Below are 26,181 nucleotides of genomic sequence, written 5' to 3'. Positions count from 1 at the left end.
CAGTACCCTTAGTACTCTTACAGTTTTTTTTTTTTAGTCTGTTGACAGACCTTTTGTTTTGTTATTGTTAGGAACATTTATTGGTTTTATTAAATTACTTTGAGGAAGTTTTTTTAAGCACAGATTAACATAGGCTTATAAAACTGTGTGTATTCATCAATGGGAAACATCTTTTGATCTAGGAACTTCCATCTATAATAGATCCTCTGGCAAGACAACAGTTAGAAAATGAAGTCAGTTCAATCATCATACTCTTTGTTCACGCATTGAAATCTAAATGAACAAACTAGATCCTAGATCTATTTGCAAAAAAAGATCCTAGGTCTATGGCAAAATAGCGTCTTAACAAAATATCTTAAGCCATTACCAAGTTGTCTTCATTCAAGATATTAATAGCAATATTAATTGGCTAAATAGTACGTAATAATGTGTTGAAATTCCTTTAATAAACTTTACACTCAAATCACTGGAAGAACATAATTTATTTTGAAGTCATATGACACAAGAAATGCTGGCTTGGGCCATTTATAAATTTTATTGCGGATCTAAATTTTACTAAGCAAGTCTACATAATTACGACTTCTAATGTAAAGCACAACAACAAAGTCAGCATACGTTATTGTCTATATCTCGTTACAGCAACAATACAGGGATATATAACTACGTAAATACATATGATGATTATATAAGGACGCCTTTCCTATCGCCCCTCATAAAGTGTGAATTTACGTTGGATGTTGAAGCACTGCTCAGTTTCACGTCTTGCGGTCTATCGTTGGATCCACGCTTTTCTTTCGACATCTGTGCTACCTGAAAAGAGAAAATAAATTATAAGAATATGATATAATATTAACTACTACCCTATTTGTTAAGTGAAGTGGTAGTTTTACTTATTTAGACATTCAGTAGAACAAATTATGTTCACTATAACATAATAATATGGAATACGACAAATTTTTATTTTATTGTCCGTCTTGTAGATTATTAAGATTATTTTAAAATATTAGATAAGTACGTATTTTTTTTTCTAGGTAAACAAATGCTTTCGAAGACGTATCGAATTGGCGTACTTGCGTCCCACGTCTAAACTTCTGATTAGATTTATCTAAGTATTGTTATCTTACATGACTAATATTTAAAACATGCGTTTAATATTTTTACATTACCTAACTGACGGACTAAAAGATTTTAAATTTCTATACCCCGTGATCATCCTTATTATTGAAGACTACTCACGGCATTGACAAAACTACATACACAACAGTGTATTGTTTAGATAATTTTCAAAAGGATTTTTCCAGAAACCAAATGTTTAGAACTAATTATTCACACGCATAGAAATATTTTTCATAACATCATTTACATATGAATATCGTTCACACAGCAAAAATACCGAAATCATTAACTCTCAAAAACATATAATTTGTACTCTACTAACATGCCAATAAGGTTGATTTAAGAACATCACGAGACGTTCAATAATCTACAACAGTTCAAAGTAAACTAAACTTTAATATATTAGCATTTAAAGCTGATTTTCCATTAAAGGAAGGTTGATTTAAGAACATCACCGGATAGTTCGATAGTCTATAAATATTCAAAGTAAACTAAACTTAATATATTAGCATTTAAAGCTGATTTTCCATTAAAGGTAGGTTACTTACAGCATCATCGATGGCTTTGAACTGCCAGTTCCAATGTACTCGGTACAAGAATGGCCTATGGTCGAAACGGTTGTCATCAGGACTGTATGTCTCCGCGTGATACGAAGGAGTTAGGACAGTCATCTTGTGACGATTGATCGCGTAGCAACGGAAGAAGTGCTTCACTTTTTCTGCCACCTGGAACATTTATGTTTGTGTTAGTAAACATGAAAGGGAATGTAAGTAAGATATTAAAGTTTGAACATTGTATGTAGAATATTAATAGTTGTAGGCACAATCTAGAAGTTATTATTATATAATATAAAAAACAACAATATAAAAAACTGAAGAGTTTGTTTATTTGAGAGCGCTAATCTCGGAAGTACTGGTCCGATTTGCTTAATTATTTTTGTGTTGGACAGTCTCTTTATAAAGAAAAGTTATAGGCTATACAACATCACGCCATAGTCAATAGGCGCCGAGCAAAGCGGGTGAAACCGCGGGGAAGTAGCTAGTATAACATTAAAATTTGTGATTCTATTTACTCTAATTTTAATTTATCGCAGACTAATCTAATAACACCACAATATTCGTTTTTTAACATAAACATGCTACAATAATATAATCTAGAAAAAAGGCAACGGCTACAGAGAGTGAGCAATATTGCAATAAGATTATAGAGAAAATCTCACCTCATTCGGCGTACACTTATCACTCCAAGTGTGAACTAGTTTATGGAACATGCTGAACGGTCCACAGTGCTGTGTCTTCCTCAGTCTACCAAACTCAGAGAGCTCCGCGTAAGTCATGCCCATGTCTTGCTCGTCTGTCTGTGTTATCTGACCGTCCGTCAGGGGCTCCAGTTCTGCTGTAGGAGGCGCTTGTAATATCTCCGAGAGGGATGGCAAGAAGAATCTGATGAAATAGGTTAATGTATTAATATTCTGATTTTGTGTTATATTATCGTGTAGCATATTAAATTAATTGCATTGTACGGCTTCCTTATCTGTTCCACGAGGTAACTGGACTAGCTTCAAGCTCAACATGCTGGATGCACTGGCAGCGCGATATTATTATAAGCCCCTGTAGTTTGATACTAGTCAAGTAGGTGTACTCTTATATTATTATTTTTTTGTTTGTTTTTAAATTCCTCAATATTATACCCTATCATACAAATCACTATCACTACATAAGACTATCAGCTAGGCTATTCTGTAACTTCCAATTATAAACATCGTTGGAAACGCGCGATCGCGTTTCCAACGATTCTGTCATGTCATTAGTTGTGAGAATAAACTCGACCAATGACAGACGAGAATGGGATCAAGCTCTTTTAAAAGTTCTAATTAACCGAGGACTAATAGGCCACCTGGTCTACCGCGCACCCAGAGCATCAGTTGCGCGAACAGGTAGGACAGAACCATACGGAGACGAGCCTATGGAAGAAATAACTATGAGATTTGTCATGGAATAGGACTACACAAAAGGGTTCACATCGGCATTGCACACCATTATAATTTGTGGCAAGTCGTGAGATGACGGCAGAATACATTCACTCCAAAACTCCATTTACTTCTATAAGCGGAGTAACGTTACTTTGAAGTGTTCATAGTGTTCATTTGTCACTACTGTAGGTTTCGTAAAAGACGCCAACTAAGGATACTTTTAACGGCCTCCAACCTCTCGCTTCCAACAGCGATCACTTTTATAAAGGAAGGCCATAGTACCACTGCTGGACTCATGCAGGTTGTTGATAAAGGGTACTCTATTTCGAATTATACTTCAAATATTTGTAATGAACATACCTGTATATTTTGCAAAGCCAGATTCTGCCTCGGACATCCGCCCTTAGTTCTAAACTTGGGTACGAAGCCAGTAGCGCTGGTGAATATACCAATAACTGCACTCACTGCTGCGTCAATGACTATCGGAAAGTGATAGCTACCGATCTCGCTGGCCAACTGAAAGAGAAAATATATTTATGAAAAAAGTGGTAAATAACATAATAATATTTTGTACACATATTTAATACACAAAAACTCTGTAGCTACAGTCATGAACAGTATGCGCGAAGACGAATGCGTAATAAAATTTTACTAAATTATAAGCCCCGTTATGGCTCGAAACTAGTCGAGTAACATTGCCGAATAAGTTACACGAGTAAACTATGTCAAATAGCTATTTTGAAACTATAATTCTAGGGCCTCATTTAAATCAGTTCACTCACCTGCGAAGCTCGTTGCTTAGTCTCCTGGCTAGAGTTCTCCGAAGCCATATAACACGTCACTAGTAACCGATTACACAGCTCCATCGGATCAGAGGGCGTGTAGTCTGACTGACAAAGGATTTTGCGAACATCGTACAGTACTTGACTTTCTACAAAATATTAAACATCTATCATGAACATCACCACAACGCATAGGAAGTTTCATTTTGTACGTATTAACTGTCATCGAATTATGTAGTAACTAAGTTGAAGGTAAGTTTTAAAATAGTAGCGAAACAACATAAAGATCAATCTTACATGGTGAAAAGTAGGTGTACATTGTACAGTAGTATGCCGAAATGTGCTCCTCTGCCTATTTCTTCGGGGATAAATGGCATGATGATACAATACAATACGAAAAATCAATAATACAATGTACTTACCTCCTTTCTGAATAGCATCACAAATCTGTGTGCACATGGAGAAAACTATACAGGCAGTACTGGTAGAATCCACCCCACCACTCAACGGTAGAAAGAATCCTCCCTGGCCTGACCTTCTTAGGTAATCCCATAGCCAGCAAGCCGGACCTAGAACGACGCCATATTGAAAGTGTATTCTTATTGATATTAAAAAACATTGTGTCATAAACTATGGAAAAGTTAGCAAATTACTACATTGTATTGTTATAATTCTCTTATGATATATGTAGTCTGGTTGAGTTCCTAGCTGGCTTAAAATTAATCGAGCTATCTCGTTAATTAGTTACGTGAGTAAGCCATAAAACATAATTTAATATGTCTCACGAGTGACGAGAATAGAACATAAAACATTGTTTCCTTAAAAAGTTTCAATTCAAAAGTTAAATTGAGTTAAATATTAAGTTAAATCTTTCTTGAATGAACTACACACTAACCTAGTTCAATTTCCTCCTCAGGCGTTAAATACTGCCACTGTATAGGGGGACTAGTGGTAAGATATACGTCTTCATCATCAGATAGTGCGAAGTCGACTGTGATGCGAGGAAACGGCGGGTTGGAGGCCGCTAGGTGAGATCGAGATCGGATCTGTGTCCGATAGGAACGAATATCTTCTAGATCGATCGTTGCTGTTACTACTTCCTGTAAAATTAAGGTTTTATGAGTATCTGTCAAAGGTTTTAACAACCCACCTCGACTTCATAAATTGCAATGCAGTGCGATTTGCTCCAATCGTATAGTCTACAAGATGTTCAATTCTGTGAACAGAATTGTCAAATATGGCAAGAAGATACAAAAAGGCACGATACCATACTTCAGTAATATTTTATAGTGTAGCAAAATACTAACCACATCATGCAGAGCAAACTGCATTCCTCTACTAACAATCTCCCCATTAACAGCCACACAGGAACAGCCATTGAAATATATCCTCTGGCCATCACATCCCCTCAGATTGCTGAACAAATAAGCACCCCCACTCTTGAAGGTGGCACTCTTGACTAGATCCACTGTGACGTAAGCCTTGCGCAGTTCCATGTAACTTCCCGAACCATTCGCTATGATCTCCACACCGTCCAAACCGAGAGGAATGTGGCGACTGGAATTAGAATTTTGAACAGTTATCATTTAATTATTTATTTAAGGTAATACTAGTTTTCCGCTTACAGCTTCATATTACTTTCCCCACTAATGAAATCCACATTAATAATTGTTCAGTAGTTTTCGGGTTTTTCGCAAATAGATAAGCAGGCGAGGATATTTTTTTAAAAGTAATAATGCTAAGGAACACTTACTATGTCCAAATAAAGATTAAGTACCTAATTAAATCAAGTGTTGTTCAGAATCATAATATTAAACAGTTTAGTCACGCCTTCCTTACCTCTGCGGATTCCATAATTCTTCACAAATTTCAAAACCTATACACGTATCTTTAGTCGAAATAACAGCATCACCAATAGGCACCGTCGTTTGGTTCGTTATCGCCGATATCATCCTAGGTAAATAGTATTCTTCAGTCTGTCGTTCCTTTGTGAACAATTACAAATACAATTTAGCTCTCCTAAATCTAAGTACAATTCTTCAAAGCCACTAAGCATGTGTATTGAAATTTCAACTTTAGTTTCAAATCGTTTAAGTTCAAAATAGCAAACAATAAGCTTAGCTACCTGAAAATCACCACTTACTTTGGTCCAAGGCGAAAACCACCTAGATTCTCTATAATTTCCATCTTCACATAGTAACATCTTTGGTCTGATAAGCAGAATCTTTTTGTTAAGGAACGCTACCCGGCAGTTGTATAGGACGTTTCTGTGTTGAACAGGCATGCCGACATCGATCAACATATCTTTACATGTCGCAGATTTGAGGAGCTCTGCGAGCACTTGCCAACTGTGGAGATATGTATCTGGCTCGTAGAAATGGTCCTCACAGCTGTAACCACTGCAAATGCACCGCAATTTAGTAAACAGAGAACCATAGTCATTCAAATTCAACTGCCAGTATCATTTATTTAATTATCAACGTTATTGCAAAACGATAAGGTTGAAAATGTATAGAAGATACTAATTAAATGCTTGATTAGACTTTAGGACGTGTTTCATAATTACCATATTTCTAATTCAGGCCCAGTTCGATACAATGCTCCCATTTCCTTAGCCTCCTGTATGGACTGCAGAATCCTATTCATGTTCCCTTCGAAGTCCAGAGCCCATTGGTTTAGCGTCGTCACCGCCACCGTCACTTTTCGACCCATGGCTGCAGATTCTTATTTTACCTTTAATCAAAGAAAAATCAAGTTTATTATGACGTAATTAGGTATCTTGTTAATTGGCAAATGTAAAATGAGCCAATTAGACAAAGGTAATCTCCTTCTTTAAAAACGTTGCCCCTCACTAGGATTTTCTCGTATATCATGGGTGCGTTTACAAACATAAAAGTTCACATAAACATGACACCCAGACCCGAAACAACAATTTGTGGATCAAACAAAAAGTTGCTCCGTGGGGGAATGATAAATGGTATGCACGGCAGCCGATTGTCCAACCACCGCACCAACTGTGCTGTTAATTAATCCATTAATTCATTTAACATTATTATTTCGTTCACCCCTACCTCTGCATCTGTATAAAATAAACAACTGCGTATCGGTTCTTGAAAACATTCAATACAACTCTCAGAAATTATATTAGATATACGTACGCTTACAAAATACTGTGTAGTAGACGTATTCTACAAATAACTCAACTGTAGTACGCTTTTAGTAATACTACATTACTATTACTTAGTGTTTAACTTGTTGAAAGACTAGACCTATCTCTATTGTTGTTAAACTCGTATCAATCAAAGTCGAAAACACCCACGCTCGAAATTTCCTAACTTTTTGACTAGGTACAACATAACAAGTCTATGAATACTCCAAACTTTGTACACTATGAGGAAAACCTGTCGTGAAATGTTCTAGTTTCCAAAACCCACTTTATTAGAATACCTATAAGCCATCAAAATAAATAAAGCAAAATTATATCGGGATGGGAATTCGTAACATGTGTCATACGAAGAGCGAAAGAGTTACTAACGAATTTTGAAACTCATCACTGGTTCAAATTAAGCATTTTACGGATATCACGGTTGTGAACTCAGATTTATTAAAACCCTGTGTTAAACTAAAGCACGAGTCATTTAATTATCTGTGATAAAATTAATCCTTAGCCTGTATGCCTCAATCACTCTGATGCGTTCATGTAAATCACCGTGATCGCTTGCTTACGAATTCTATTCGCTTCCATTTTTCATTATTATTCAAATGCGTAATACTAAAAATGCCGAAGCAATACTAGTGATTTACTATTGTTTCTATTAAACCTCATGGATGTTACAAATTGTATGAATATTCACGAAACATAAAGTCGGAGCCGACGGGCGATTGATGAATGACAAAAGACCATAAGATAGTCCGTCTAGAAGGCAATCGATCCGAGCCAGGCAGTGCCAAGGCCCGGCCAATCACCCCGCAACCCTTACAAGATACATAGTTCACACATCCCTATAGTCAACAGCCTGTAATTCAATAACGTAATTGATTACGTTGTTAACCCCATTTTAAAACGATATTTTTAAGCCATGTGAAGAGTTAATCAGTTTCCTATGCTCTATTTTAAATAGAAGTTTGAAGTATGTGTTTCGTTATAAAGATCATATTGCCTCATGCGACATGGTATTATAATCTAGCCAAACTTTTTGATTGGCTTGCATGTTCCTTTGCTTTTATTGTTTCCAAGATTTTTTCAGTTTCGTATTTTTTTATGTCTGAAGTTATAAGCACCGTAGTAATGCCACCAAAAAACGAACAAAAATACTTTATGGCGCCTAGAATATTCCATTTAAGTGGATATCCGAAAATAGTTCGTATATGTGGTACAATTACAGTCCTGATTTCTAAAGAATTTATTTTGCTGTCGGAATTTCTTACGTATTTCATATTACGCATATCAATTCAAATAGCTTAAGTGTTGTCGAATAGAGTTCATAGCGTGAGTTCATGGCTAATTTTACTTTCATTACCAAAGTCGGTAACAATTTTCAATAATATTGTACCTACAAATAACTAGTTTCGGTAACTGGAATTGGTAATGAAGGTGTTCTACATATTTTAACTGGAATGTTCAAACTGCTGCTGACAATTGATAGGACCCTTTACCACTGCAGTAGATAAATGAGTATCTATACCTAGTAGAATCAACAGACCTATCAATCATCATCATCAACATCATCATCATATTAGCCACAGTACGTCCATAGCTGAACATAGGCTTCCCCAATGACCTATCAATGTTTGCAGCTAATTCAGAATTTCATATTTATCGACCAACATCGACAATAGACCAATAAATCGACCCAATCTTGCGTATTCCTGTAAATAAATACTTTGGAGCCGCTTCTATAAAATCTGCCGAAACTATAAAAGTATGCAGAAAATATGTTTGTTCATAGGTATGGATAGACAGAATACAAAAATATTTTATGAAACCTGAAATTAAAAAAAAAAGAAAAAGGACCATACTCCAAAGCTATTTTTAGTCATGCGTAAGTAATTAAGTAGGTAACTCAAGCAAAATAGCATTTTCAGTTGCTACTGGAATTAAAGTATAAAAGCAAAAACGTAATCTACAGAATAATGTAATAGGATGATATAAATCTAGTATCTAAATAACAGAAACGAACGTATACAGAAACTATAAATCTTACCAGCGAAAATCTGCAAATACTGGCTTCAAGCAGTCTGATCGATTTTACATACCGAGTAACCAAGGCAACTCAGTGTACAACTTTATGGGACTACGCGTACTTTGATGTTCTTTTCTAGTGGTTTATAAAACTCTTCATAAAATATTGTTTATATGGCATGCATGCATAACTCTGTTTTAGGACATTTAAGGAAGGTCATGTACACCACTGGAGATATTTCGATAATATGTGTATGATTACATAATTTATTATGCGAGCCAAACAACACAATCTTACGTGAAAACAGTAAATAATTTCGTAAACCATTTCTTCTATCAGATAGGTTACAATTATAATATTAGTAGCTCTATTAAATACTTGGTTTATATTAGAGCTCAAAATAGCGAAAGTGGTACAACTCAATTTCTGTTAATGGATCGCCGCCGAAAGTTTACCAATTTGTTAGTCCTTTAGGGTTCCAACTTATCAATAAAGAAACATTTGATTACAACGAAATAAAAGCCATTTAATAAATATCTGTTTGCTATTTTTGTCTGACGATTTATGTAAATTGTTTAGGTTCATACTTTATTCGTTTTTCAGTATTCGTCTCGGCGGTAAAAAACGTACCGAACATTTTTGTACGGAGCGTGTCATTGACTTTTCAAATATTGCTTTCTCCGAAAAACAAAAAAGAATAGGCAAAAGCCAGACGACAGAGCAGCAATAAATATTATTGCCTAATACTGACGACCACGCTATCGTACCCTACGGTAAATGCAGTGATTAAACCTGACAATACGAAATAAAACTTCTATTATAATAAATATCAAACAATTTTTAACTTCCTTACCATAATAACTTGTTTGTTTGTCACGCTTTATTTACTCCTGAAGCGCTGAAACTAATGTTATCAATTTTGGTGCAGAGCTAAAAGGGACTGAACAATAAAATTACAAATTGTAGAATAGATCAGTAGGTTTTTGAAAGGTTATATACGGAGTCTCTTTAGATATATCATATTTCTAGATAATCTTACAGTAAATTTGATTTTTGTTTGGACATACCTAATTACCTACTGACACTTCTATCGACACATCGATTGACTGTCTGACGGAGGGATCTCTACGCGGGAGACGATACACGCTTTGCATACTGAATGTCAAAACATGGCAGTTTCCAACAATATTGTTCATTCCGTAGTAATGTTGAATTGTATCACAACGCGAATGCTACAAAACCCGCACATGCCTTAACCAAAATGATCTTGAGTTTTACAAATTCCTATTAGAAGCACCAATAAACTAACTGCCAATTATGAAAATGAGAAGGAAAATTAGGTTCTATTTTGATTCTATATGGAAATCCAATAGTTTTACTACTTGTTTACGAATCTTACAACTTTGTTTATACACAATTTAAGACATGTGGGTCATTGTGGGTAGTACACGTTTCCATGCATGTTACGTTAACGACGCCATAATCACTTTATTGCAAACGGATAGCTATAGCTAATAGGTAACGGGGTAACCTTTTCTTGGGCACATGTATTAGAGCTACCAAACAGATTGGAGGCTCCTGATTGAATTTATACAAACTAGTGTCAATGAAGTGTTTAGTTTCGGTGGTCTAAAATTTTGTGAAATAATTAGGTAGTTACTTTGTGTAATAACAACAAAGATTACCTATATTAAAAACACATAATTCAATAACTAGGGTGAATCACATGTTTACGTCTATTACTAACTAGTTCAACAGCTATGAAGACTTCAAAGGAAAATCTCTGTATTCGAAAGTCTACAAGGACGTTCAAGTTTACAGTCAATTACAAAGTTTTCCTCACAACCGCCACAAGCTACCGCATGCTTCGTAGAAGTGCAGTCACCTTTTAAGCCTTCAGTGGATACGTTATCACAGGTAGTCAAGGTGACTAATCTGAGGACTAATAGTAATCCGGGTGCAGATAAAATTGTCCATACTATTTATGTATTCGAGACCAAAGCCAAATAAAAATCTAAAACACCGACTTCCGTGCTTATTTGATCGTCATGCACAGTTTTAAACAGCTGAAACCATACCTCTATGTAACCACAGGCAGACTAGTCTAGACCGAGGTGCCGACTGGAATTTATAACAGCTAAGCACCCCAGACAGGCACACGCCTACGTAATCCGATAACAATGCGCATTTTATGGTAATTAGAACCTTCTGTATTCCGCTTAGTGACTCAATTTGCCATCACACCGCCATGGGTAAAAGCAAAGAGATAGAAGCTCCCAGTGATAAAGGAAAACAAACACAGGACAGTGATCAAGGTACGTGATTTAATTATGTGACCTATGCCAATATTTCTTCGATATTGTTATATTCTTTCTCGTTAAAAGTCTTCATATTCAAAAGTATTTAATATTATCTTATGATCTATCAAGATCTGATGAAAAACATAAACCCTGTAAACGATTAGGCACTAAATATTCTAGCAAATCCCAGCAATAAAACCCTTATATCGTCGTGACTCATGATTTTCATGAGCTTCCACTTGATTGCTTTTATAAAGCACTATAAATCAAATCAAAGTTTGACCTCTATCAAAGGTTTCCGACATCGATATTTCCATAATTCAACATCGAATTTTGCATGAATAACCATTTGACGTCACCAATCACCTGATAAGCTTTATACGGTCGAAGCATGACATTACTAGGGCAATCGTCTTCCAATAAACGAAAGCGAGTACCCCTGTTTTTGATGTCGTCAGTTCAGTTCGGAGCGCCGCGCAACCCACCAGGTTACACGCCAAAAATTGAAACTTGACGACTAACATTCAAACGATCGTGTAGCCATGGTGACGAAACGCTCGACATCGCCGATTACAGAAATACACATGACAAAGATTAATTCGTGCTAGCGAATAGCTCATGCAGCTGTTCGTAAACTTTTCTAACATGTTATGGTGGAAACAACTCGAAAGCGCTCAAGAGAACATAATGATGATTGAAAAGGAAGAGCAGAGAAAGGATTTCATTGAAAAAACGACGGTAACCCTTACACTTCCTTCAATAAATCCCGTAATGCAAGATGAAATGTTCATAGCAAACATAGAACAAGTTAAATCGCTACAAGCTTCGTTATTTCCAATATGCAGTAAAGGTAAATTACATTTATGTCGAGTGAAACGTAGCGCAAAAACTTTTAAATTTTCTTTTTAGTGATGGAATTGTTTACCTACTACACTTTACAAAAGTTGATCACGCTCCGCTACTTCGAAATTAGTTTTTGGAATAACCAGATACAGTCCTGAACACAAAGCCTACTTTATCGTTCAATACTCTATGATTATTTTAACGATTTAGAACATTTTCAAATAATATAAAATGAACATACATTTAATTGTAGTTGCGTGTTTAACAATGTATGTTTTGAATGCAGGATCTCTTACATAATTTCCGATTTTATCTAATTCGGTTGTGGGACTCGCGTGCTTAGTGATGTTATTTGTGAACATAAAATGCCTTTAAATACGCAACCTGCCATTAATGCTATGAGCGACGGTTTCATTTCAAGTAAAGTAGGTCATAATAAGTAGCTACACACCATAACAACCAACCACAGGTTGCAACATTATTTTTGCTAGTAATTGATTCGTATTCTCTTATAGAAACTTCAATTCAAAACAGAGCCGTGTTAGAATTGCGATTTTAAAGTGATAATGCGATTTATTTCATGCAGGTACGTTCATCTCAAACTTTCTCCAAAACAATATTAAAACAAATCAGTTAGAAATAAATACAGATATAAGAACATTTCGGACAACAGCAAAATTAAAGGAACCAAGAGACTTGTTCGCACTTCCAAAAGAGCTTGATTGCCCTCAGCAAGCACCGCGATGGCCCACAGAATGTCAAGTAAGTGTCCCCAGCCTTTCAAAGAACGATTGTCCACTTTACGTATATGGATATAGTAATTGTAATTGTAAATGTATCTTAGGTAGTAGAAGAAAAAATTCCACACATTGTATGGAGCCCCGCATCTCCTGAACCCTATTACATATCATCAGGGAAAGAGTTGCAGCCACAGCCTGTGGGCGAAGATGCAGGAACAGTTATTTTTCAATATTATCCGATGAGTGCCGTCAACTATGTAAGTAATTACACGCTCATATATCACCTCTAAGTTAAAGTTACTGATTTAATTATGTTTTACAGTTCAGTCGCTCCACTGTCGGAGGATCTCGCTTATATCTATCAGCATGCGCAAGTGCCGGAGGAGAAGATGAACTAAGATTTGAATCTCGTTTCGAAAGTGGCAATTTAGCAAAAGCAATCCGCATAACCTCAGCATATTATGAACTGCATCTCCGCACTGACCTTTATACTAATAGGCATATGCAATGGTTCTATTTCAGAGTCACGAACACGAAAAAGCAAATGACATACAGGTAATACTGTTTGCATGATCACTCCACGTTACGTGTTGTTTCCTAAAAAATTATACACACGCAAAATGTTACAGATTTTCCATAGTGAACTTATCAAAAGCCGAAAGCTTATACAACGAGGGCATGCGACCTCTATTATACTCGACCAAGGACGCTCAGTTGCATTCGATCGGGTGGAGACGATGCGGTGATAACATCGCGTATTACAAAAATGATTCGTCGTAAGTAATTAACTATGTAAATGCAAGTAACTATAAAAATCCAATGACGATACATTGCAATATAATTACAGATCGGAAGAAGAAGAGCAATTTCCAAGTTACACATTAACATTCAACATAGAGTTCCCTCATACAGACGACGCTGTGTATATTGCTCATTGTTATCCATATACTTACTCAGATCTGCAAGAATATCTATCTAAATTACAATCTCATCCCGTCAAATCAACATATGCTAAACTAAGGCTACTTTGTAGAACATTAGCTGGAAACAATGTATATTATCTAACTGTAACAGCTCCACCGAGTTCTTGTGAAGCAGAGCAAAAGGTAAGACATCTAAATTTGTCTCATTGTTCGAAATCGTTAACAATAATGACTTGAAGTACCGTTTGGTTCAACAGAAAAAGAAAGCGGTTGTCATAACAGCAAGAGTTCATCCTGGCGAAACTCCTTCATCTTGGATGATGAAAGGTTTTATGGATTATCTCACTGGAGATTCAAATCAAGCTCGTGAATTAAGGGAAAAGTTTATTTTCAAATTAGTACCAATGTTGAATCCTGATGGGGTAAGTGAGAATATTTTAATAAAAATAAAAGCATCGTGAATGTGCTATGCACATTACATTTTTTTCTATCATTGCAGGTAATCGTTGGTAACAATCGATGTTCACTGACCGGAAAGGATTTGAATAGGCAATATCGAACAGTCATACGGGAAACATATCCACCAGTCTGGCATACGAAAGTGATGATACGGAGGTTAGTAAGAAGGACACAATTTTCTCGAATTCTATTGAAGACATTACGGTATATTATCTAATCAATTATTGTACAACAGACTACAGGAAGAATGTGGCGTAGCCATGTATGTCGACCTGCACGCACATTCCCGAAAACACAATATATTTATTTACGGATGTGAAAGCCGAAAAACTTCTGACAAACGTTTACAGGAACAAGTATTTCCTTTGATGCTGCACAAAAATGCTGCCGATAAGGTACACTTCAAATTCGAATTAAAATAGTCGACATTATAATGCAATTATTGAGATTAAGCACTTTATTTCAGTTCTCATTTGAAAACTGCAAATTCAGAATACAACGTAGTAAAGAAGGCACTGGTCGGGTCGTGGTTTGGATGTTAGGAGTATCTAATAGCTACACGATGGAAGCTTCATTTGGCGGTTCAGAATTGGGAAGCAGAATGTCAACACATTTTTCAGTTCAAGACTATGAAAGTCTGGGAAGAACGTTTTGTGAGACACTGCTCGATTTTTGTGATGAAGATCCTAGTAAAGAACGATTAAGAACAAAAATTGTCACCAGGCTCTTGAAAGAAGGGTCAAATGCAGATGAGCCAACGAATATTGATTTATCAGACTATTCAAGGTAATTTAATATTCAGATCAGGGTCACCGCTACTGCTAAGTCGAGCATAATTTATTCTTAAAATGATAAATAACTAGACATGTTTAAACGAGTATAGTTTATTTTCAGTGATGAAGGAGACACATCGAGCAGTAGTTCTGAAGGTGGACATAGAAGAGAAACTAAAAAGCAGCCCGCGCCGCCTCCTTCCCCCATATTTCCCGATATTAACAAAAATTTAAACGAGGTAGGATTAAGATACGTATTACCAAGGTTTCTATTCTATACCTACATGAATTAGTGTGTAAAATTATGAATGTTATTTTGCAGAAACCAAGAAAACCACGGCCAAGACTTGAAAAGATGAAACGAATTGAAAAGAAAAAAACGAAACGAGAAACTTTGCAGGTAGACTAATACACAAAAAAGATACAAAACAGACGATGTTATATAAACTATATTGATCGTTCTTTTATACAGGTATCGAGAGCAACAATAGATTTAACATCAGACGCCATGACGGACATGTCATCGGATGCTGAATCGTACGATGGAAACCACAGCCCTATGCGAAGAGTTCAAAAACTGATACACTCATCAATGAAAGTCAAACCAAGGCGAAAGAAAAAAATGCCACCTGAACTGAAAATCGTGAAAGCACCGGTAACCTTCAGTTTTATAACATTTTACGTAATTGACTACGATTACTAATTCGACCTGAGTCATCGTGGCTTTTCTTTGAAATACACATCACACAGATATGGGGGCCTACTCTAATTCAACGAAAAACGAAGTTTCGGACAAAACTTCGCAGATTATATACTACAATAATTCTATTTATTGCGTACTTTCGTGAACAAAAATGAACGAATTAAATGAAGCTAAATAAATAACTTTTGATATGAAATTAAAAATAAAAGATTATTTCAAGTAATTCTATTAGTAAATCAATAAAAGCTACGGTCGAAGATTAAACGAAACTTCGGATTCGAGACCCGGAGTAGGCACTCTGGCTTTTTTGAAAATCGAATTAATGTCACCCTGTGCAACCCTTTCATCACCGCGTATGTTTCAGACAAGTGATTCGCCGTATCATTCCGATCATGAAAAGGCCTTGAAATGTAGACGACCGAGAAGTGTATCAATGTTCAACGAAACCACAGAGAAACCGAGACTGAATCCCGCATCGTGGCACCAGTTTAGGTGTTTACCGCCTGCAAAGTATGTTTCATTTCATTTCATAGCTAGACTACATATCATACTTTACATGCGATTGATGAATTCATTTTTAAGTTATACTCAGCTTAGCCATATTTTTGCAGTACTACTTTAGGTTAAACAGATAATAATAAGGTTTTTTTCCAAAAACATAGCCATAGGTAAATCAAAACTTATTCAAATTTCAAGTCACTAGAGAAATAGACAAAATTCTAAATTTTTAGGTGCTTGTCTGAAATAAAAACTAGAAGTACTCAGCCATCTGAGCTGCAGGTCAAGTTGAGTACTCTTAAAAGAAATGTATGGACAGGAGTCCAAAGTGAAGAAAAAGGTCCACTGTCATGGGGCATATCAAGTTTTGCAATGAATTCATATTTTACCGACAGTGAAGCTTTATTAAGGTATTTACTCAACATTTAGTCTAGTAAATCCATTTATATAATATAATTATTTTAATCAATTACTATTTTTAATAACTTTCAGATCCTGTTCCAAGAAACTAGAAGAACTAGAGGGGGAACAACAGAAAGCTAAGGATGACAAAAAGAAGAAGAAATCCAAAACAAAAAAGCTTACACTTAAAGTGCCAAATTCATTGAATGATATCATAGAACCTATAAACACTAAATTACCTAAATCTTGGAAGAAAAAGGGAAAGTGAGTATCAATATTCTGACTTTTTCATTTATTAGATCATAATCTCTAATTACCATTTTGTCACTAACCACCACACTCAATTGTTTTAATGGTTACAAAATCAGTCCTAAGCAATTGTTTAAGTAAGTGTTTCTAAAGCAATATTTAAATGTCTCTGAGTACAGCAGTAAATATTTTACTTTATTTTTCAGACTAAAAAGTAAGTCTGAGAGTTCCCCGTACCTAAACAATACCAGTTTTACGGACATACCTCGGAACACCCACCAAGCACCGAAATCAACCCAGGCAGAAAATAGATTAGCTAAATCAAGATTCAAGAAAGGTGCTATAGTTACTACTGCTGTACAGTCAAAAAAACAAATTGCCAAAGCCAATATTATATCTGACAACTCAGACTCGGATAACTCTATTCAACTAAGCAAGAAAATTAAAAAGAAAAATAAAACTGTTAAAAGTAAGTTTTGTAAAACTATGTCTGAAAATAAATCTAAGAATTAAGAATTGTTTTTTTTTTCTATTTTCAACCCTAACATTTGATATGAAAAAGTCATCTTATAGTTGTAAAATAATAATTATTTATCAGCATGACAGTGTCGATTCTATGATAAAAAAAAATATTTGTATGTTTCTATATGTATATTCAAATGAAAATATGATGCAAGTATTTATCAATTGAGCTTGAATACTTCAATTATAAGGAATGTTTTATTAATTAACCTAATTATGTTGTTGTCATGTCCCATTGATTTTCCTTATTCATAGTACATTATAAGTTTGTATTAGTTTAGTTTTTTTGTTTAAGTTTTATTTACAGGTTTTATGTAGAAGGCATCTTGACTGAATTTCAATTGGGAATTAAAATTACCTAATTAAAATAAAACGGAAAAGGAATTGTACAAGTTATTAGTAATTATTTATTTCTTACCTTATCAAAAGACCTTAAGATATACATTTTCTTATCACTGAATACACATAGTATTGTAAGATAAGTTTGTTTTACATCAGTCACAATGACTCTCATAAAACTAAGTATATTAATAAAAAATATCAGGAAGACAGTTAATTAGAAAATACATAGGTACAAACATTACACTAGACAGTCTACACAACAAGTCATACCACTCAACCATTGATCATCTAAAGAATCCCAAGAACATACTTAATTATAATAACATACATCACTTGATTATTTATTAATGACATAAGTTAATTATTAAAACTAATATTAACTTAATAGGTACCTAAATATTATGTTTATTTAATTCTTACACACATTCAACATACTCAGGGAAATTTCAAGGACGATTAACCCCCAATCAGATAATGTGAATTAGAAATTGCTAATCGTTAGTAAATAATCTTACGGTCATCTATTCTAGTCGTTATCACCACGGCAAAGGAGAACATTTATAATAATTAGTTCAACGTAAACTTGTTATAATGCAGGTTGAGACCCCATAATACAAAAACTTATAAAAATTCACAATAATGACAAAACTATATAAAATGTACTTACAGATTAATGAATATTGATGTAGCAAACAGTGCTTGATCGTGAGAATACGTTGTAATGCAACTATTTATTCCTGGTGTTAATTTTTCTTTAATTTTTAAAACTTTGCAAAACATCAGTTGAATTATTTTCAGTTGACATTTATTTTGACTTTTTTGACGGTTTGGTGACTAAATCTGACATTGACGGTGTCATTGTCAACTTGAACGACACTTGCTTCTTTCTTATTCCCATTCAACTGGCAAGTTGTTGTTCTGTGTGGTAGTGTGATGTGTGTGTGGGGATGTGGGACTGAAAGAGAACTAAAGAGGAAGCCTTTGTTCAGCAATGTAAATGAACGTCTTCCAACTCCGGCTGACAATGATGATTCTAGGGAAAAGTTAAACATTTTTAAGCAAAGCCAATATAAATTATGTTTGCAAATACAAAAAATAGCATTAGGTACTTTGAAGGAGTTGTTCGGTGCTGGAATTGAACCCACAACACACATCACATTGAGCAGCATATACTATGCCAACCACAAGATACCAACCGTTCAGTATTTGTTAATATCAGCAAATATTTGTGAGCCAACTCGACTGTGTCAAATTGGTGGAAACTGTGCAGAAAGAATTAGTGACAGGAGTATTAGTTGGAAATGCTATAACCCTAAGATCTCCAGTGTCTGAAATCTGAAGAGCGTTGCTAACTCTGGTTCCGGAAGAAGTATATCCAGGAAGTTGCGGTTCCCCTGTGATCGGGTTAAATGTACCACATCTCGATTTTGCCAGTATACAGGATGTGACATTTCTATAAAATCGAACGTTATCTGCATCTACAGTTATATTCACACCTGTTCTAGCTTCTCGTGTGCATTGTGTAATCTGCAATATTGATAAATAAATTAAGTACACTTCTGAGTAGTAGTAATAGGAAATCTACAGTTATTATATTAACAATATCAATACTCACCAAATTAACTGAGTTAGCCATTCGAAGACATCGGACAAAGTCACAGTAGCCCATAAAACATCCTGAAGGTTGTACATTTAATGCAGATGTAGATAAAGCCTGCAAAGTTAAATAAAAAGGTATACAATGGGAGCTTATCAAACCAAAAGACGTAACAATTAAAGTATTCAGCTAAGTATCTACGTACCACGAGAGCTGTGGCACATGCTGCGTATGCGCCGGTAAAATATTGTACAGCGCAAACACTTAACGCGTTCAATTCTTGAGGTCCCTTTAAATAGTTAATTCAAAAATTAGTTTAATTTTCAAATTAGTACGATACTATGATACAAACGTATTTATTTTAACTTTAAAAAAATAACAGACCTCAGCCATCGATGTTACTTGCGAAAAACAACTGATACAAGCATCTCTCAAGGTAACGTTAGTAGGTTGCGACGTACTGCATACGATGTTCAATAAATTTTGCAGTTGCTGGCTGTAAAACCATTTGGAAAGCAATATTGTCATTGAAATTACACTATCTTGTATATCTGGGACAATAAAACTTACCCGTTTGATGGACATAAAGCCTGAAGTTTTTGAGTTTTCCATTGCAATATCTTATTTTTCACATCACTGAAGTCAAATCCACCACCATTTGTAGTAATTCCAATCTGTTAAAAAATAAATTAAATGATACCGAAACATTTTTAAATACCCAAAGAAAAAAAGAAGAAACTTATTAATCAGACTCTAACCTCGCTGAGATTGAGTAAATTCTGGTTCTTCCATTGTAAAATACTTTTTTGAACTTCATTAAAATCGATTATAGTGCTATTTGACCCGATCTGTGGGACGAATGCAAATCATAAAGTCCTCATTATTAAGATAATAACTTATTTATAAGTAGTAACTAAAATATGTGCTAAAACTTGATGATTAAATATAAATGATATGAAGTCGTAGATGAGTACTTACAAAACATATTAATAAAATTCCAGACTGAATTTTAAACATTTTAAATGGGAATTGGTAATGAAACATATGTTAAAAAATATTAAGATAAACAAGTGAATATGGGACTAGTCAGCTAAACCGGTTTTGTCATGATCAAAAGCAACAACAATGTGACACATTATAACGGATGTATCTACGTTTAAATACTTTTTACACAATTATAATGATTATTCCCCGCTACAATTTAGCACCATCCTTTTATGTGCAAACCACCGTGAAGCAGCGAAAGTGTTAATGGTCCATTCATAACGTGATAAATTTTGTATGAAGGTACTTGACCACCTTTCAAAGGCGCCTTTCCTACTACCTACGGTATATTAGGTATTTTAATCGTGCACAATTTTTTTTGTGCGTACCGATTCCAGAGCTCTCCAGAATCTACCAATGTATCTGCTTAGCTTAAGTAATAGTAGTAAAAAGCATGTCATGCTAAGTACTTTAATAAATAGCATAGGTATTAAGTATTATGATACTTCGCTTTATGCCCCGTGCTGTAGTTACATTACCTACGTGACCTACGGCATAACGATTTTTTATGGAATAAGATATGTGTGACCATTCAAATTCAAATGTAAATACGCAGTGCGTCACGTCACAGTCGTCTAAATTAAGAAGAAAAGTGTACAAGCCAAATAAGCTGTTTTACACTAAGCACTTCAAATTGTTCAAAACAGAAAATTAAAGTTAAGTGTCGAGAATCCGAATTGTAACACACTGTGAACAAAGAGTAAAGATGAATAAAGCCATAAGCCGTAATCCGTATTTTTTAACTCCATGTGTAATTTAGTTTGATTTGTGGTAAAAATTAGGCAATAATTGTGTCTGTATCAAATATTGAATTATCATAATAATAATATCAAAGGAGAAAAGGAGAAAACTATGTACTCCTTCATGAAATAATTTGTGCTTTATCTGTGAGAAAATCAATTTCCTTTTGCCTCAATCATTGTCAATTTGTCACATTTCTCATATCATTCAATCATTCATTCATTCATTCTTGTGTGACTGATGCAGCTTGTGACTGTCGGTGTTCGCATTTTCTTCAATTTTATTAATTTATTTTAATTTCTTTTTGTTTTATGATGATTGAAGGACGTGCAAATGTAAGTGAATAATGATCAGTTTATAATTAAGTTTAATAGTAATACATCGTTTACTATGTTAATAATGGTGATTTCAACTCTTAACTTTCAGGAACTACCCGATTTTCAAGTCTTTCAGACGGTAATAAAATACTGTTTGATCATTATTGTGGTCCCAGTGTTTTCATTCTTTACTGCGAAGAGCGTTATATTCGATGGAATTTTACGACTGGAGCCAATCACGAGCAGTGTATACTCCGCTGTAGTTGCGGTCGTCGTGCTACATCTCACTCTCGGACTTTACATATTCAAGGCTTACTCCGATTCAGAAAAATCGGAAAAACCTGTCAAAAAGGACTAAAATTCTGTAAAGTAGTTTTTAAAATACCTCATCACAAAATGGACAACTTATACATGAAAGGTGAATTACTACAAGTTCATACAAAAAACAGTGAAATATTTGAAGGCCGGTTTTACGGAATGACGAATGATAAGTCAAAGATTTCTCTTTACAATGTCAAAGAACCACAAGGAGACCCCAGTGATGGCATTCTTCACTATTATGACTCTGATATAAGGGACATTGTCAAACTTAAGGAACCAGATGAACAAAAGCATTTAAAAATATCAGAAAAAGAATGTGAAGAAATATTAAAGACATCAAAAAAATACATATACATAAACCAAATTGATAAGATTTTCCATGATGCAATAGAAGACCTGAATCAACATAGTTATATTGCCTTGAGTACTGATGGTGCAAACATGGGAAGGAAATGTAAAATGCCAGTTTTGGTATTGTCTACACCTACTCAGATTTATATATTTGATATTCATGTCTTGGAATACCATGCATTTGAAGCTGGACTTAAGAAACTTCTGGAAAGTGAGATTCCTAAAAAGATAATTCATAATTCCAGAAATGTATCAGATTGTTTGTTTCATAAACACAATGTTAAGCTGAATTCAGTATTTGATACTCAGGTAATGTTATTGTAGCACCAAAATCTTAATTAACATCACATTGTATTGATAAATTTAACTCAATATAATATTTATTACAGGTTGGTGATCTACTTATCACTAGAAACAAAACTGGCCGCCTTCCTGATAAAGTGAAGAGTCTAGCACAATGTTTGAATCTTTATCTTGGCTTGCAACTGTCTTTTGTGGATGACAAAGTGAGTATACCATATAAAGAGTCAATGAATTAATTAATATAGCCTTGTATTCATTAATACTTTGTAGATCTGTTTTTTATTAATAAAACTCCTATTAGAAATTGTTAATTCATTTAATTCATACTTCTTATGTTGATTTTACAGTTTGGAGTAGTGGAGTGTTCTGCGCGCCCATTGCCTGTACAGATGAAGGACAGCCTCGCCAAGAATATTGCATTCTTGCATCGTCTTTCAGAAACAATCAATGAAGAAATGTTGCTGCCATTTGTGAGAGGTGTTGAATGCTTTGTAGAAAATATACGATCTCTGGATGATTTCAAAGCTTGGGAACGTTGTGGTATGCAAAATCAAATACCAAAGGATTTTAAGAGTGCAATTGAGTATTAAATACTATCTTCGACACATTCCGAAGAGAAACAAAAAATGTAGGCCTAGTTTTTTTTCTTTTCTTGCACATTTTGGTTTCATGCTTTTAGACTAGTCTCTTTAAATTACAGTATTAATCAAAAGTAATCAAAACATTTATTGTAGTTGTTTACAATTAGATTTACTCTATTTTAAAAAAGGACATGCACAAGTGTAATGGCTTCTTTCTAGTAAGTACTTAATATTATATTATTAGGGCAAGTGTTTGACTATGTGTAAGCTACACATTATTATATTTCAGCTCATTAATATACCAGCAAGCAAAATAGAAAATAATGGAACAGACATTTGTACATGTTTGTTTCTATAAACATTTAAAGTTAAGTGTAAACTTGTAATATCAAAAATGTAACAGCTTCTGTCTTTAATGTATCTGTGATCACTCAACGCAAGTGTCTGATAGGGTTTGAAATAGTCGTAGATTATTTTTATATTTATGGAAAATGTTGATGAAGTATGACATTTATTTCTTGTATTTATAATTCTCTATAAGATTCAACTGATATATATTTTTATGTAGGTTATATTAAAAAATAATGTTTTGTCATATCTTGTCGTAAAATAATATAATTGTGTAATAATAATATCTTTGATGTAAGATTCGTAATATTTTGGGAGAAGGTTTACAGATGGTTTACTTATGGTGTGATTATGTGTGGGCTTAAATTATCACTTTTTATAAAGAAGCTTGCTTATGTGTTGTTCAGAGCCATGCTTTAAGTTTGAATAAAACCTGTATGTGCTTGAATATGGTGTATTATTTTTACAATAAAATTCCTTGATATTGCAAATAATTATAATAAACTCTTAACATATTAGTAACAGTAATAATAGTAGTGTTATCTATGAGGCTTCTCGTAAAAATAGGTTAGGATAAAATGCCAGGCCTTCAATAGACTCATCTCGGCACGCCATACCAAGGCGTTCAGTCGTGAATAAGCGCTCGCGTGCTAGTAGGACGGAAACATTTGCAATTTGTGATAACTTCACAGGAGTCAGGTATCCATTTTCTTCAAGCTAGAAAAATAAAAAAAGGATTTTAAAGTCATTTCAATTACAAATTAACTACATATTTATCAAATGTAAAGAAAGTATTACCAATTCACAGGTAGTCTTAGCTACTTCTTCATCCCTTTGACTATTCAACTGAAGAACACATGCACCACTTGGGAATTTCCTAAGGGTCATAGGAGCACCAATAGTCTGCAACAATCTAAAAAAAGAGTAAATAAACGACCAGTCTGACATGACACGACTTGGAATGACAAAACAGCATTTATTTTATACTTACTTGCAGGCATTTAAAAGATCCTCAGGGGATATGAGTTCCAAACCTCTGGCTCTATTTACTCTGCACCATACATCAGCTAATGACATAATTCCCCCACAATCCTATTACAAAGAAAAAATATAAATATAATGGTAGTGTACTTATTGCTGAAATAAATAGAACTCGATTAAAGAGGAACTTACCATGAGTACTGCAACCATCATGTCAGAAATCTGTTGTGATAGTCCCAAATAATAGTCTGAGTCGGATCTGAATGCGTCTCTGGTTACTGGATCATCAATACCTAAGCTCATGAGGTAGGCTTTAAATCTAACTGTGTCATCCTCAGAAATATCACCTTGTTTGTCCTGGAAGTAGGTAAATTAAATAAAAACCACATAATATTGATTTTAAAGCAAGTATAAATGTCTTTTATCTAAATAAGTATTTACCCTGATTTTAGTAGAAATGTTTTTGGAAATTGCAACCATATCTTTGGCTTTTTCCATAAGTTTTTTCAAATCCTGAAATGCTACACTGATGCTTTGATCAGTTGCTCTGTGTTGTTCTTCTATACTTCTTTCAATTCCAACAATTCCAGAACGAATTTTAGAGTTGACAGGGGTTACTGTTGGTTTTGATGAAGCATTTGAGCTTGTTACACTTGTTGGTGAAGAAATAGTTGCTGGCCTTTCCCATGCTTTGGCAGCAACAGCATCAGTTAGAGCCTTATAAAATACTTGGTCAATCCCATCTTTGAATGAAAATTTCACAAAGTGGAATGGACTAACCACAGCAGGTCCTGGTCTTTTACCTGGATTAAAAAAATATATATCAGTATAAAATTTACCAACATAATCATGCACAACTGATAGAATTGATTACAAATTATTACCTGGTAATGCAGGTCCCAAATGCAATAAAATTCGTTTCGGACCACCAAGGCCAAACACTCCACCACTTTCTTCCTCTATACAAAAAACATAGTATAAATGTAGTGACAAGCACACAAGCCCCTTGGGTATATCTCCTGGCTTTCCCCACAGGATTCTGTGTGTGGTTAGTACTACTTCTCCATCAGTAAAATGAGTCTGAAACATATAAACATTTATGTATATTCCTTCATGATATATTATGTAGAAATTAGTTGAAAGTTAAGTATATTAAAGTAGCAGTATACTACTATTATGTTATAGATAAAATGTATCCTATAACTCTTTGTATTACATAAATTGGAATAAGGATAGGCCTCCAAAACATCAAAATAAACAACCTTATCATCACCATCATATATCTTCACATTTTTATCACGTTTAAGGTAATTTTCACCTTCAAATAACCGAGCTTCAATATATTCAAATCTATCCATTGTATAATTTCATTTAATATAAAATAAATTCTAGAGAATTTGTATTATTTTCGATGATGAACAAATCGAAATTTACTATTGACATTAAATGTCAACTTGACATCTGATGGTATGTCTGATATTCGTATTATAATTTTATTTTAATTAAATCATTCAGGGTTATCAATAATTTATAAAGCAAAGAGTGTGGTATTTAAAATTACTTCTTCATTGATTTAGAGGTTTTCATTTTATTTTATTTTCCTGATGTGACACGAAATTAATTCTACTTTATGGCAACATTTTTTACCACTTTTGATGACTTTTGCCAATTGTCATTCATAAGTCACTGTCACATTTAGAAATGTTGTGTTCCAGTACAAAATATCGAATAGTTATGATTATATGCATGCTTGTTAAAGATATTACGTAGAAATACCATTGTCGAGTAAC

General features: G+C 34.3%; 6 protein-coding genes across 8 annotated transcripts; 3 read left to right on the top strand and 3 right to left on the bottom strand.

Annotated features, from left to right (window-relative positions):
* Positions 1 to 365: 365 nt before the first annotated feature.
* On the bottom strand, positions 366 to 18,633 carry LOC118263289 (glutamine-dependent NAD(+) synthetase). Its single transcript, XM_050705322.1, is given in 13 exon segments — positions 366 to 810; positions 1,665 to 1,841; positions 2,336 to 2,640; positions 2,953 to 3,079; positions 3,449 to 3,604; positions 3,871 to 4,019; positions 4,293 to 4,439; positions 4,766 to 4,970; positions 5,178 to 5,427; positions 5,710 to 5,855; positions 6,014 to 6,269; positions 6,437 to 6,603; positions 18,475 to 18,633. Coding segments are annotated over 12 exon segments (2,193 nt in total). The 5' UTR covers positions 6,583 to 6,603; positions 18,475 to 18,633; the 3' UTR covers positions 366 to 681.
* On the top strand, positions 11,004 to 17,459 carry LOC118263288 (cytosolic carboxypeptidase 2). Of its 3 annotated transcripts, none has more exons than XM_050705317.1 (17): positions 11,004 to 11,368; positions 12,783 to 12,958; positions 13,041 to 13,193; positions 13,259 to 13,491; positions 13,566 to 13,712; positions 13,784 to 14,042; positions 14,117 to 14,281; positions 14,359 to 14,474; positions 14,554 to 14,713; positions 14,785 to 15,104; positions 15,213 to 15,330; positions 15,414 to 15,491; positions 15,564 to 15,746; positions 16,159 to 16,304; positions 16,526 to 16,702; positions 16,785 to 16,958; positions 17,150 to 17,459. In XM_050705317.1, exons 1-17 carry the CDS (start codon positions 11,245 to 11,247, stop codon positions 17,454 to 17,456), a joined length of 3,036 nt encoding a protein of 1,011 aa, XP_050561274.1. In that variant the 5' UTR covers positions 11,004 to 11,244; the 3' UTR covers positions 17,457 to 17,459. The 3 variants fall into 3 exon arrangements, with proteins under 3 accessions (XP_050561274.1, XP_035431069.2, XP_035431070.2); XM_035575176.2 differs by having other exon boundaries at positions 11,004 to 12,203; XM_035575177.2 differs by lacking the exon at positions 16,526 to 16,702 and having other exon boundaries at positions 11,004 to 12,203.
* Positions 18,634 to 18,805: 172 nt separating the features above from the next.
* On the bottom strand, positions 18,806 to 20,508 carry LOC118263291 (uncharacterized). The gene is made up of 6 exons (XM_035575181.2): positions 20,383 to 20,508; positions 19,975 to 20,078; positions 19,789 to 19,900; positions 19,610 to 19,693; positions 19,423 to 19,521; positions 18,806 to 19,334 (listed from the first exon to the last, which is right to left on the bottom strand). The coding sequence occupies exons 1-6, from the start codon at positions 20,446 to 20,448 to the stop codon at positions 19,023 to 19,025; spliced, it is 777 nt and encodes a 258-aa protein (XP_035431074.2). The 5' UTR covers positions 20,449 to 20,508; the 3' UTR covers positions 18,806 to 19,022.
* An 852-nt stretch (positions 20,509 to 21,360) lies between these two features.
* On the top strand, positions 21,361 to 21,880 carry LOC126912593 (vacuolar ATPase assembly integral membrane protein VMA21 homolog). Its single transcript, XM_050705321.1, has 2 exons — positions 21,361 to 21,524; positions 21,616 to 21,880. The coding sequence occupies exons 1-2, from the start codon at positions 21,501 to 21,503 to the stop codon at positions 21,862 to 21,864; spliced, it is 273 nt and encodes a 90-aa protein (XP_050561278.1). The 5' UTR covers positions 21,361 to 21,500; the 3' UTR covers positions 21,865 to 21,880.
* A 22-nt stretch (positions 21,881 to 21,902) lies between these two features.
* Positions 21,903 to 23,858, top strand: LOC118263290 (piRNA biogenesis protein EXD1). Its single transcript, XM_050705319.1, has 3 exons — positions 21,903 to 22,487; positions 22,568 to 22,684; positions 22,829 to 23,858. Exons 1-3 carry the CDS (start codon positions 21,903 to 21,905, stop codon positions 23,069 to 23,071), a joined length of 945 nt encoding a protein of 314 aa, XP_050561276.1. The 3' UTR covers positions 23,072 to 23,858.
* Positions 23,859 to 23,892: 34 nt separating this feature from the next.
* On the bottom strand, positions 23,893 to 26,061 carry LOC118263293 (vacuolar protein-sorting-associated protein 36). The gene is made up of 7 exons (XM_035575183.2): positions 25,654 to 26,061; positions 25,276 to 25,471; positions 24,833 to 25,194; positions 24,584 to 24,748; positions 24,402 to 24,502; positions 24,209 to 24,323; positions 23,893 to 24,127 (listed from the first exon to the last, which is right to left on the bottom strand). The coding sequence occupies exons 1-7, from the start codon at positions 25,747 to 25,749 to the stop codon at positions 23,954 to 23,956; spliced, it is 1,209 nt and encodes a 402-aa protein (XP_035431076.2). The 5' UTR covers positions 25,750 to 26,061; the 3' UTR covers positions 23,893 to 23,953.
* Positions 26,062 to 26,181: the final 120 nt, after the last annotated feature.

This window comes from Spodoptera frugiperda, chromosome 27 (assembly GCF_023101765.2).
Source record: "Spodoptera frugiperda isolate SF20-4 chromosome 27, AGI-APGP_CSIRO_Sfru_2.0, whole genome shotgun sequence".
Classification (NCBI taxonomy): domain Eukaryota; kingdom Metazoa; phylum Arthropoda; class Insecta; order Lepidoptera; family Noctuidae; genus Spodoptera; species Spodoptera frugiperda.
The sequence above is the reverse complement of the archived record's forward strand: the minus strand, read 5'-3'. Positions and strand labels throughout refer to the sequence as shown.